Source organism: Parus major, chromosome 13 (genome assembly GCF_001522545.3).
Source record: "Parus major isolate Abel chromosome 13, Parus_major1.1, whole genome shotgun sequence".
NCBI classification, from domain to species: Eukaryota; Metazoa; Chordata; class Aves; order Passeriformes; family Paridae; genus Parus; species Parus major.
In genome coordinates, this window is record NC_031782.1 from 4,512,911 (window position 1) to 4,525,137 (window position 12,227).

At 46.7% G+C, this 12,227-nt stretch overlaps 2 protein-coding genes across 5 annotated transcripts in view; one reads left to right on the forward strand and one right to left on the reverse strand.

The window, feature by feature from the left end:
• Positions 1-12,227, reverse strand: part of CYFIP2 (cytoplasmic FMR1 interacting protein 2) — a 49,109-nt gene that overhangs the window by 11,950 nt on the left and 24,932 nt on the right. For all 4 annotated transcript variants that reach the window (XM_015642039.1, XM_015642040.1, XM_015642038.2 and 1 more), the window contains exons 20-26: positions 11,732-11,840; positions 11,321-11,440; positions 10,463-10,662; positions 9,907-9,994; positions 2,979-3,122; positions 2,050-2,140; positions 1,253-1,383 (exon numbers count right to left, since the gene is read on the reverse strand). In XM_015642039.1, the coding sequence (XP_015497525.1) occupies positions 1,253-1,383; positions 2,050-2,140; positions 2,979-3,122; positions 9,907-9,994; positions 10,463-10,662; positions 11,321-11,440; positions 11,732-11,840 (883 nt within the window). The remainder of the gene's footprint in view (positions 1-1,252; positions 1,384-2,049; positions 2,141-2,978; positions 3,123-9,906; positions 9,995-10,462; positions 10,663-11,320; positions 11,441-11,731; positions 11,841-12,227) is intronic.
• Positions 7,278-9,874, forward strand: FNDC9 (fibronectin type III domain containing 9). Its single transcript, XM_015642041.1, has 2 exons — positions 7,278-7,385; positions 8,422-9,874. The coding sequence occupies exon 2, from the start codon at positions 8,429-8,431 to the stop codon at positions 9,089-9,091; it is 663 nt and encodes a 220-aa protein (XP_015497527.1). The 5' UTR covers positions 7,278-7,385; positions 8,422-8,428; the 3' UTR covers positions 9,092-9,874.

A 12,227-nucleotide genomic window follows, 5' to 3' on the forward strand; every position in this document is an offset into this window, starting at 1 on the left:
CCCATTAAAGATGTGACAGGAAAGGCAAATGCAGTACATCCAGCAGAAAACCCAACACTGAGAACAGCAGAAAGCACTGACAAAGCCACAAAAGAAACAGAAACTGCCAGAATATAGTTGGCAACTCTGGTCATTCTATAAAATTCTATAGAAGCCAAGCTGCTGGGTGATACACATCTCTTGTTTTCTTAATCTTATGCAAGCACTGCTCACTGAATGTCTTTGAAACACACCACCAAGAATTAAAAGTCTCTAGATCTGGAGTTAAAATGCAAAGGGCAAGGGCAGATATATGCATTTTGAGGACATGCAGAGACTTTTAGTTTTCTCTTTGCTCTGTGGCCAGATAAAACTTCAAATCTTTGAACTTCCTTATGGCTTTGCTCTGAACAAAACTTCTGGTTTTGCTTGGAAAGCCTGTCTTATGTTAGGGCAGTAATTTTGAAATACTTCTGGAGAAACAGAAACAACCCTGCCCAAACCATTCTGACACAGTATGCACATTTAATGCACAATTGTGTTGTTGAGCACTCCTCAGTTGGCTCTGGACGAAATTATGAGATAAATTCATTGCTTTGTAAATTTGTTATGTGAAAAACAAGAAGCTAAGAGGATGAGTGGCACCCAGCCACAGCCTTTGCCCCCCACCAGAAAGGGCATCATGTGAGCTGGGAGGCTGAGAGACTTGTGCACGTGTAAAACTCCTGTGCAGGGGGCAACACCAAGCTGTTACTCCAGCCAAATTTTCAGTGAAGATGCCCCAGGACATATATACTCAGCAGATTTCCTTCCTGTTGGATTGCTTTATCCATTTCACCATTACAATCAATCAGGCCGTTTCCATTGCACTGGCACCCCAAAAGAGCAGAGGGATCAAATCTACTTCTCACTGTACAAATATGTGTATCAAAAAGTATTGATCCCTGCCCCAGAGAGCTTACAATCTAGAAATTAACTCCAGTTGGTTTTGTTTCTAAGCAGGACAAACAAGGGGCAGCTTTGGGTCCAAGAATGTAATCTGGATCTTCCAGTACTCAGACTCAGCCATCCCAGAGGCCTGACCGAGTGCCAACGCTCACCATCCCCATGGACATCCCCAAAGACTCCAATAACACAGCCCCAGAGAGTCCCTGAGAACATGAGAATCTGGAAAATAACATTTCCCAAACTCTTCTGCTGGAGAACCCACTTGCACTTCTACTCTTGAGCTGGAAATTTCGGGTACGATGTTGGTGTGGGGGTTTTGCCTTACCAAAGCCTGCTCGATAAGGAGGCAGAAGAGAATGGCATTGCCCACTTCTCTGAGGCTCTGGAACACGTCAGTCTTCAGCTCTGCATACTCAATGATGTCCTTCAGCTGATGGTGGAAAAACTCCAGGATTCCTTAAAAGAGAAGGAAGGACTGTCAGAAAGAGACTGGAATCACTTCCCAGAAATTTGGATAAAAAGATGATCAGTGTCTGGCATTTCCTTTCACAAACTGCAGCTGCTAAATGCATACACAGAGGCTGGCATTGGGAAGAACTAACATGCAGTGTCTTATCCTGCTTTCAGTAAAGCCTTGGGAAATAGGGAGTTACTCATATAAACTCCCTGGATTTCTTCATCAGAGGAGGAAAGAGGTTCCAGACTGTGATGGATGACTTGGTGCTGGCCCATGTACAGCAGCCACAGTTTCTGACTGCAGCCGTGCTGCAAAAAATCTCTTCACCAGCTAAGGAGAGCATTTAAAAAGATTTAAAAAGTACCAGTGAACTCGCAAAAGCTTACACAATCCTGAAAACATAAGAGAGGCTATCAGAAGACATTCCCTTATCACCCATCTATGTGTTCAAAAGGAAATTTCCAGCAGGAGATTTCCTCAAAAGGTTTCCTATACATGCTCCAGTGTCAATGGCAGAACAGCTGAAAGTGTCCCAGCAAACCTGGCTGCAAGTGGCAATGGCAGGACAGGAGGCCAGCCTGGATTAACCATGAGTGTGGGCCTGAGTAAATGCTGCAGCAACACATGGCTGAGCTCCTGCTCAAGGATCCATCTGCAGCACCCACCTGGAGAGCCATATTCATGTCTTGGCAAGCGGCAGATCTTGGGCATTACTTCAATCAGAGTCTTCACATACTGCAGGATGGTGCCTTGCAGCTGTTGGAGACAAAGGGAGGTTAAACTGGAATGCCAGGTCTCCTGGCACTGGTTTTGCAGGAGGCTGGTTGTGGATGGATCCACATCTGACAGCACAGGATGAAACTTCAGCTGGAGTCCGAGAAGAATTTGCTTAATTTGGATTTCACTCAAATATGAAATTCAGTCCAAGTGTATGGAGTCAGAGTGCTTTTACAGCTTCCTCCCAAAGAATAAATCCCAGCTGCATGGATTTTCAATTTCAAAATACAGCTTGCTGTGTTTGCACTGTCTGCAGCTGAAATCCAAAACAAGGCTCAGTCTTATATACAGCTGGACTTGTGCTTCTAACCCAAAAAGCATTTCACCAGAGCTGCCAAAGGACTCACTCCCTAGCAAAGGAAATGCTCCTTCCACCTGAGGAACGATCACTGGACACTCAAGAGTTTAATAAGGAATTTATGTTCATGTAGAGCAAGTTTCTGCAGATCTGATGTTCTGGACATACATGGATTAGAGCAGAGCTTAGTTTAGAGCTTAGTTTAAAGCCCTTGCTGTCATTTGGAGTCCCGCACCTGCACCCTGTGGATACATTCTATGAGATAATGCACTCAATTCCATTTAGTCAACCATGCAACCTTTGTGCTGAATGCTGTCTGATCCTGCTGGGAAGGCTCCATCACCCCACAGGACTCGCTGGGATCCCTCACCAGTGCAAATCAGCTCCAAGTGCTCCAGTGTGGATCAAGAGACACGAAGGTGCCCAACGGGAACGCCCCAATCCCAACGCCCACACTGCCTGCCTCTACCTATCCAGGCTTTGGGGTTTCTCCACCACCAGGGCCAGGCTCAGAATTACCAGGCTCTTGACGATCTTCAGCAGCTCTTCCATGACCACAGCGATGCCTTGGTAGCCCAGGAGCCGACAGATGGTCTTGAAATGAGGCGGCCCCACAAAGTTGCGGTAGGAGCTGTAGATGTGGCTGTAGGCGATGTTGAGAGGCTGGGAAATTGGAAGCACACTGACAATTAGACAGGGCCATCGACCAGACCTGCAATGCTCTTACCACAGTATTACCTTCCATCACTACATATAAGTTTTAAGGAGGGGAAGGAGTAGAAATAATAATACCAGTGGTCATTCCCACTTTTGCTTCTTGTAGGAGAAGAGACTACTTTTCTTCCTGTGTGCTCAGATATACTCCAACCTCAACACTGTCATGGCACAAGGTTTTGTTATCCTCCTATGTAGCAACTGCACTTTCATTTCCAAGGTAATTTACTCTCCCATAGACTCCCAATCCAATCAGCTCTGTGGCCCTTTGCCTCTTCAAAATCAAATTGTTCTCTACTAAAATGAAAAGTTTTATGTACGTTTAAGCAGACAGATTTTTTTTTCCCCCTATGAGCACTTGCTTTAAATAAGGCATATTAAGACAAGCAGGAACTGAAGCAACTGAGTTAAGGGCAGATGGAAAAGACAGAGAAAGATCCTTTTTGCATCCTGCAAAGCTTTACATCAGCCTCTACTTAACAGACATCCCATGGGTCCATGACAAGGATTAGAATCTGACACTGGTCTAAGGAGAATGGTGCCTAGGACATTGCCCCCAAAATTCTTAGCAGCAGAGAACAGAAAGTGATTTCCAAGAATGTACTCTATCAGTGTCATCTTGGAAATATGGAAATTGCTGCAACATTTACAGGATCCATTTGGTGTGAGACAAAGAGAGGCAGAGGGAATTAATTCACTTGTGTGTTCTGCAGGAAAAAAGTACTGAGAATCAGATTTAGCTGAGACACCACATGCTCGAGAGGGCTCTGCAATGGATGGAAGTGTTGGCATCATAACTCAGCCCAGCAGAGGGGCTGCACTCTCCCCCCATAACATCTCCAGCCACAGCAAAAAAGCCATCCTGGAAAAGATCCTGGCACATAATGCTCCTTCCAGCAAAACACAGATTAACCCCGGGCTCATGCTCACCTAAAGGTAAAACAAAGATAAGGAAACAAATTAGACTGAATCCCAAATGCCTCCCTGTGGATATTGCAGATTCCACAAGGATCCCCTTTTCTGCCAGTAATGGAGCCAAGGGAGCGCTGGGATGAAGGCTCTGAGGAGGTTTGGATGAAAGGGAGAAAGGGCTGAACAAGTCAAAATGTGGTCTTTGCTCCACCACTGCTGCGATACCCCCAGCTGGAGGCTCCTGTCATCCCCCACTCCTGACTCATTCCACAAGATTTACTTTCAGTGCATCATCTGAGCTGCTAATGGGTTACAAAGTCATTTGCTAAAAATTGGAAATGTATTTTCTTTAGCTTTCAGCTATAGAATTTCACCAGTGTACTGACCACGCTTTCACAGACTTGTCAGTTACTTTAATCAATTAATTGTCCCTCATTTTGTCACAGCCCTACAGATCTGGTCCAGCAGGTTGTTACCTGCTGTAATTCCCAAGTGCTCTTTGAACCAGCAGAATTAAGGCACAGCTAGAAAGTCTCCTATTTTCTGTGAAGTGCAATTTCACCTCTTGTTCCTGGTAGGTGCAAATAGCCCTGAAACACTATTAAGTGCAGAAAGACCGCCTTGGAGGCTTGCTCACAATAAGCAAGAACTTTCTTTCCCATCAAAACTTTTTAAATAAAAAAGAAAAATAAAAAAAGGGGCCCTGGGTATGTGTCAGAGTTAAGAATTATTCAGGCAGGCAAAAGCCTACTTTCAAAGCTCCAGCTCTTAAGAGAATTGAGCACCCTGCTTAGGCTTCTGTCTGCATCCTCAGATAACCAAGTCTTTAAAAATCTGGTAGAGACAGACCCAAAGCCACTGATTCTGCACCCTGATACATTTGAAAAACCGCAATGTGTTTTTTTGAAAAGTGTTTCTGTTTAAACACCAGATAATGCCCAGCCTGGAACATTTGCCAAATGGCCAACATGACTATCTCAGAGGGAAGTCAGTGCTCCAAGGCTCCAGCCCAGCCATATTCCCATAGCTTTTATTGCTTTAACTTTTGCAAGGCACTGTCCCAGTGCCTGATGTCCTCAGAAAGCTGCAGGGGTGATCCAAGTGGCCCAGAGATGGCTCCTTGCACTTTCCTTCCACACCTCCCTGTAGGCTCCTTTACCCTGCTATTTCCCCAGGGTTAGTACACTGGGGTTCATCCTAGCGTGGGGGAATAAAACAATCCTTATTTCAGTGGGCTCATGAATCCACATTCATGTCTGGAGGCCTCTTTGCTACTCCTTGGCCAGGGGAGTTCTGTCTGTGCATGTTCCTTGTTCCTCTGAGATGCACTGGTAGCAGTTGTGGTGCAGCTGGTCAGATTTTGCCCACAACAGGGCTGATATCTGGCTGTACAGGCAGCCAGCAGCTGGTGCTGCTGCACAGCCCTCGCCTCGCAGCACGCCCTCAACCCTCAGTGGGATAAAGGGGCTGGAGAGCAGCTCCCAAACAGCTCCCCTCTTGAGTGAGGGTCTCAGCAATTAGCCTGATTGGGAGAAAACACATTTTAGGATGTGCACTGGCTGCAGATGAGCAGGATGATTCACACCTGCCTGTCTGCAGGATGAGGTGGGTTCATGGAGCTCTCTGCAAAGCCATACAGCGCACGAACAGCAGGCTTGTGTCTAATAATAATGCTCTGCCAGCAATTAAAAATATAACTCCATTTAAGGGTGAGATACACAGCTTGGGCTAAAGACTGTAGGATGTAAAAAATTACACCAGTGGGTATTTTAAGACAAAGCAGCTGAAGGCACAAGCTGGCTGCACAGCAGAGCAGAGCACAGCACAGCACAGCTCACTCCCCCGCGCTGGGTGGCCGCTTCTGACCCCTCAGAGAACCAAAGCCAAAGCCTGACCCTGACATTTCCTGGGAGCAGCAGCTGCTGGAGACACTGAGGAGGTTTGCCCCACCCTTGGTTTGGGGCCAAATGGGCAGGTTTTGGGGATGGGAGGCTGGGATGTGCAGCATGGGGCAGAGCTCTCAGTGTCCTACAGAGCCCACCCTGCACCCAGGGACAGTCATCTGTCATTGTGAGAATGTGGGCAAGGTCCCAGTGCTGCTTTAGGAGCTCAGGAGATTACCAGCAATGCTCTGGAGAAGCTTTAGCAACAAATGAAGCAAATCAAAGCTCTATTTCCATGTCTTTGACCTTGTTGTTGGCCATCACTCAGACCCATCTGAGCTTACCTGAGGAAAGCCAGGGAGAGTTTTATCTGACAAAACTGAACCGAGATAATAGACAGTACTGACTGTTACAGAATTCCCTTGGAAAACTGAAGAGCTAATGAAGACCAATATACTCAAAGACAAAAAAAGAACTTGCACACAGCCCCAGACAAATCAGGGATCCCAGCCAATCTAATCTCAGTGCAACAGCTGAGGGTGTCTTAGAAAGTGGAATGATAACTCCAGACTCAGCATCAACATTTCTGGGGAAGTTCCTCTTGAGCACATTTTGGCTTTAGAGAGGAGCAAGTCACTTGTTCAGAGCCTCTCCCTACCAGGCCCATCTGTCCCCTCCTGGCCACAGGCTTGACCTGTCCCCCTGAACACCACAGGCACAGGCTTTGCCTCTCCCTCCTGCCCTCTCAGGACAGACAGGGGACGTCCCCAAGTTGTCTGTAAGCAGAGGCATACAAAGGAGAGCGAGTCTTAATCCTATGTAGTTCATCAGGAGGTCAAAGTCTTTGAAAACCCAATTCCTACTCCCATCACACAGTTTAGAAAATATTAAAAGTCTACTGGAAATTGCAGCACCGTCAGGGATCAAAATGAACTGCTTATAGCTCTAACTTAAATCAGTAGTTCAAGTGTGCAAGAAATCACAGAATTAAAGACAAAGCCCCTGAGTCAACTTGTACCAGGATCCCAGATTTCACACCATGTACCAACGTGTCTGTAACCCCAGACCCTGCTGGGGCTCAGTGATGGTTTTGCTGGGAGATTGTGGATACAGGAAAAAAAACCAAACCAAGTAAGCCAGCAAAAAAACCTACCCAGATTGTTTTTTCCTGCCTTGGAGACACACACTTCTCCCAGAAGCTTTTAGGGATAACATTCCCAAATCACTGGAAGATGCCTGCCCATCCTTCCCTATTGGTTGCCATGGTGAGAGATGACGGAGCCGAGCTGGGTATAAAGGAGGGAGTGCAGGGAAGGGATTTAGCAGAGGCAGGAGGGAGGTGAGTGCTGGCAAGGCACTGCCTGAGGCCACCCTGTCACAGAGCCACCGCCACGGGGCCACCGCGACCTGGCCGCAGGTAAGTGCTGGCTCTGGGAGGGCTCAGCATGGGCACGTGCAGCCTCATGTAAGGACAGATAAGCAGTCATTAGGATGAGCTTATTCTTGAGTGAATTAAAGGAAAGTTACTGTTAGAGAGAGAAGAAAAAGGAAAGAATAAACCAGCTGCTCTGAGCACTCGCTGGATGGGAGGGAGAGCCCTGCAGTGAGGCTCAGAGAGCACTTTGGGGATCTAAAGGAGTGATGTGCTCAAGTAATTTGTGGCTGTTGCTGAACAGCCACACAGCTCAGAGAGTATTAAAAACTACTGGACATTGTCCCATCAGGGAATCATAATCTACTGCTCACTAGCTCTGGCTCAAATCAGTTTAAATGTTTAAATTTATTAGGTGGGCAGTGTCTTTTTTCTGTCTTTGTTCTTATTATTCATATATTTTTGTTTCCCTAAGGCCACTGCTTTTATATTTCACCAACCTACAGACTTCACATTTGAGATCCTGATATTACAGTGTGAGATTCTGCAGGAACAGAGGGAGTTTATACTTTATTAAGCAAGGAAGGTACAGAAAATGCAGTGACAACTTAAAACAATGAATTAAACATTATGGAGATTTCTAAACGTCATTTAGGCATAAAATCAAAATATCTGTTGATTGTCAGGTTAAAAAGGCAAGCTGGAGCTAGTTTAATGATCACTTTACATTAATCACTTGCAGTTTCTTTTTTGTTTTGTGGGAAACAAAAAGCTAAAAAGGCTTCTGATAGAGACAGGCAGTCAGAGAGATTTAAAAAAAAATATAACCGGAGCAAAAATATACCCTGTATTCCAACTGGATGTTTTTGTTGTGAAGCACAGTGATACAGTAGTCTGGGCAACAGCAGGATTTGTCTTTTGCAATTTTGGCATTATAATAATTTAACCTAAGAGAGCCAGGATAGTCTTGAGTCCAACCGAAGGGAGGGTAAAAGTCAGTGGAAAGACTTCACCGATGTCGGTGTCCTTTGAGCCCTGACACGGATCACAAAACTGAGCCTCTCCCTGCATCTGGTTTCAGGGGCACGATGAACATCGAAGTGCACAACATCACTTACACCAGTGCCACCGTGTCCTGGGCCATGAGCAGCCCCTGCCCAGAGAACTACTACCACGTCATGTACCGCCCCAACTGGAACAGCGTCTTTGCCGGCTACCTGCGGCAGAACTTCCACCGCGAGCAGCGCGTCCCGCACCCCCTCAGCTCGCTGGTGCTGCACCGCCTCACACCATCCACCATCTACGTCCTCTGCATCACCTGCAAGAACTCCTACCCCTCCAGCAACCACTGCACCACCTTCCACACTCTGGACAAAATCCCCCTGGTTTTCGGCGGCTCCAAGCACGAGCCCACCACGTCCATGTGGATGGTGAGCAGCCTCCTGCTCCTCTGCTTCCTCGCCCTCCTGGCCTACGGCTGCCTGCAGTTCTGGTCTGCGCGGTGCCAGCGGGCTGCCAGGCTGAAGCACCCCGACAGCAGCCCTGAAGAAGTGCTGGAAGGAAGCAGCTCACCAGAGGAGGCACTGAGTGATGGACTGAGAGAGGAGCTCCTGGAAGTGCCCATGACCACTGTGCTAATGAGGAGCTCCGGTCTCATGAAGGAGAGCCCCTATCACTCCCCTCACTGCTTTTTTTCCTATAAAAACAGCGATGATAAAAGGGCCATCTTGCCACAGCATGGCCTTCAATGAAAGCAAAAGGAAACAAAATCTGGCTTACAGGTCTGGTATGTCCTGCTCTTTCCCAGCCCTTGCCAAAAGGACTGTCTGTGTGTCCATGGCAGCTGTCTGTCCCAGGGTAGAACATGAGGCATAGACATTGGTCACAGGGAGAAAGATTTTTATCAAGTGACAAAAGTACTCTCATTTGCTGAGGATTTTTAAAAAAAGAAACCAAGTTAGCTCTCTGGGAACAGCCAGGCTTGGCAGACTGTAGTGTCATTAGCTCATGTGCATCAGTGCTGTAGGTTCACTTCAGAGTCATCAATCAATGTGCACAAGAACTAAACTCAAGTGCTTTCACACTTGAGTGCCCCTCCACTAGCATCACAACCCAAGACCTTGTAACCCCTGTATAAACAGTCATTGCAGCCTGAGAAAAAAGCTTTTTTTGTCAGTATTATGCAGTGCACACTCAAGTATTCAGTAATTCCCATTTTGAACAGAACAAGGGATTCCCGGAGTGGTACCTTCCTCGGGGAGCATCACTGCATCAGAGCACAAACTTGCTCATTTCCCTGTGATGGATGTGACTCAGTCTCAGTGCCAACACCAAGCAAGAGCAGTGCTGACATCCCTTAACATGGGTATTTTATGGAGAAGAATATGGAAAAGCAACAGGACACTGAATTTGCTTCTTGCATGGCTGTTTGGTTGCACACAGCAATGTGACGCTGCTCATCTGCACCCACCACTCTGTTAATGAACTAGTCCTTGCATTTCTGTCCCTTCCTAAATAAATATTTCCAACATCCACCCCTGCTGGCTGTTGTGGCTCATTTACTGACCTTGGACCCGTAGAGGTAATAGGGCTGGACGTTGGCAGGCTTGTCCCGCTGGGGCTCCTGTGTGAAGGGGATCGCTGTTCTCACAAACCTGCGGTGAGCACGGGAGACAGGGAGGGAAGTGGTGAGAGCCTGGTTAACAGGGCACAGTCTGGGATACCCTGCAGCTGCAGGCTAGTTAGAATTCACCACCTGAGCTATATCAGCTGGAATGCAAAATCTTGTCACAATCTGTTGGTGGTGTACAACCCACCAAAAGAGAGATTTCTTCTCATTTTTAACAGGCATGAAAACAACATCTGAGCAGCTACCAGAGCTCTCCTGCTGAGTAAACCAACCCTCAGCCACTTCAATCACTGTCTAACTGCTGCTTGAATTTGTTACTAATATTTTCAAGACCAAATGAAGATGGTGGGTTTCAGCTTCATTTTAAGAGTAACTGCTGCATCCCACAGGGAGCACAAAACTCACCACAACGCATGTCAGTTTTATGTGGCAGAGGTTTGACGTTCTGGAAAGAAAAGCAGGGTCTCCAGGTGGCCTTGCTTTCCCTCCTCACCTGTTGGTGGATCCATTGTAGCAGTAGTTGGGCAGGAAGTCGAAGTTGAGCTCCCAGAAGACGTGGAGGGTGATGCGCCCATAGGGCGCGGACACGTTGTGGTTGGCCTCGCGGAACATGGCATCGAAGCTGTCCAGAGTCATGTGCTTGCACAGCAGCCTGTGAGTCAGGCGATTGATTTCCAAGAGCCACTCCAGCTCCTGCAGCACATAAAGCAGCAGAAAATGCTTTGTATTTCAACAAAAACAGCTGATTTAATTGTCAGGGGAATGGGTTTTTTTTTATCCACACGCACACAGAACTAAAGACATCAATTTAACTCAGCAGCCAAGGCCAATTGCACTTCCACTCAAGGGGGTCCTGGGCCAGTATTTTGTGAACCTGTAGGAAGCAAAATTAATTTGTTCCCCACTGAGCACTGGCTGGCTTTCACCTCAGAATCCTCCAAAGGTGGAAACTGGAAATTTTACACTACTTGACTCTGATGCTCCTGTAACATATCAAAGACAGCAAATGCTGTACACACATGAAAAATGTCACAACCCCCTTCATCCAACAGGGAATTAAAGCCAAGATTTCCTTCTCCCAGTTTTCAGGACTCTCTTATATAAGCTCTGCAAAGTCTAACTGCTGACTGCCACCTTATGATTTACACAGATACTTAATGGTCTGATAATAATGCAATTAAAGCTGCATAAACAGAAATAGTAAAGACTCGGCAGCATAAAGGAAGATACATGACTGGTTGAAACCTACTGCAGGGGAGCACTGCACTCAAAACAGAAGACAGTTGACTGTGTATCCACAGCAGTTTATTAGTCTCCCTGCTCATAATCAAGAGTCAATGAAAGTTCTTACCACGATGGATGTCAGGTCCTCGCTCTCGAAGCGGCTGATGGCCTGGTCTAACGATTTGTACATGGCTGCAGAGATGCGCTGGGTAATGAGCCTGTTCAGGTCGATCGATCTGCCCAGCAGCTGGCAAAAGAAGAGATCTGCATGTTATATACTGATGAGGAAAAGGTGTTTCAGTTTTTAGTCAACACACAAATGAAAACCAAACCTTGAAATCCACTCAAACATGAAATGCCTCGGTTGAGTGTAGATTACTTAAGGAGAGAGGGAAACGTGGAGCTTAACTCATTTCTGTGTCACAAACAGATTCACCCTTTCTCAGCCCAGAGCCAGCCTCAACTAGGATGCCCTCCACCACCAGAAGGATAACAGACCAGGAGTGATGAGCACTGGAATCTGCTGCTTGCAGTGTACCTGGACGTGTCTCTGCTTGAGCAGCGTTTCGTAGCGGTTGGACGGTGGGTACGGAATGATCACCCCGTAATTCTTGCATTCAGCCCGGAAACGTTTGTCCAGTAAAACACTGAAAAAGGGAAGCAGTGTCAGGAAAATAGAAGCATACACTATCAGCTTCTCTATGCATCTTTCCTGAGTTGTTTTTGATCTTCTTTTAATCTTGGCTCTGAATGACAAGAAATCTCTGCACACTAAACCACAGGGCAGTGGTTGTTATGTGGGGACTGCTCTGCTTGTCTTTCGTGGCTAAAACATTCAAAAAGATTAAAAAAAATGTGCTGAAAGATATCAGTGCCAGGTACTGGGTGGTTCCCCTGGTGTGCTCCCTCCTTGAAGATCTGCTGTGGGAACATTTGGTTGGTGATGGTGATTGTCCTCCTTCTCTGAGGCCAAATGTGACCTAGAGACAGAACTTGCAGTCACGTGGAAGACTCAGTTCACCTCTGGGGCCACG

Excerpts from the sequence above, each read along its gene's own strand:
- FNDC9 (XM_015642041.1), top strand. The coding sequence starts at position 8,429 with ATGAACATCGAAGTGCACAACATCACTTACACCAGTGCCACCGTGTCC.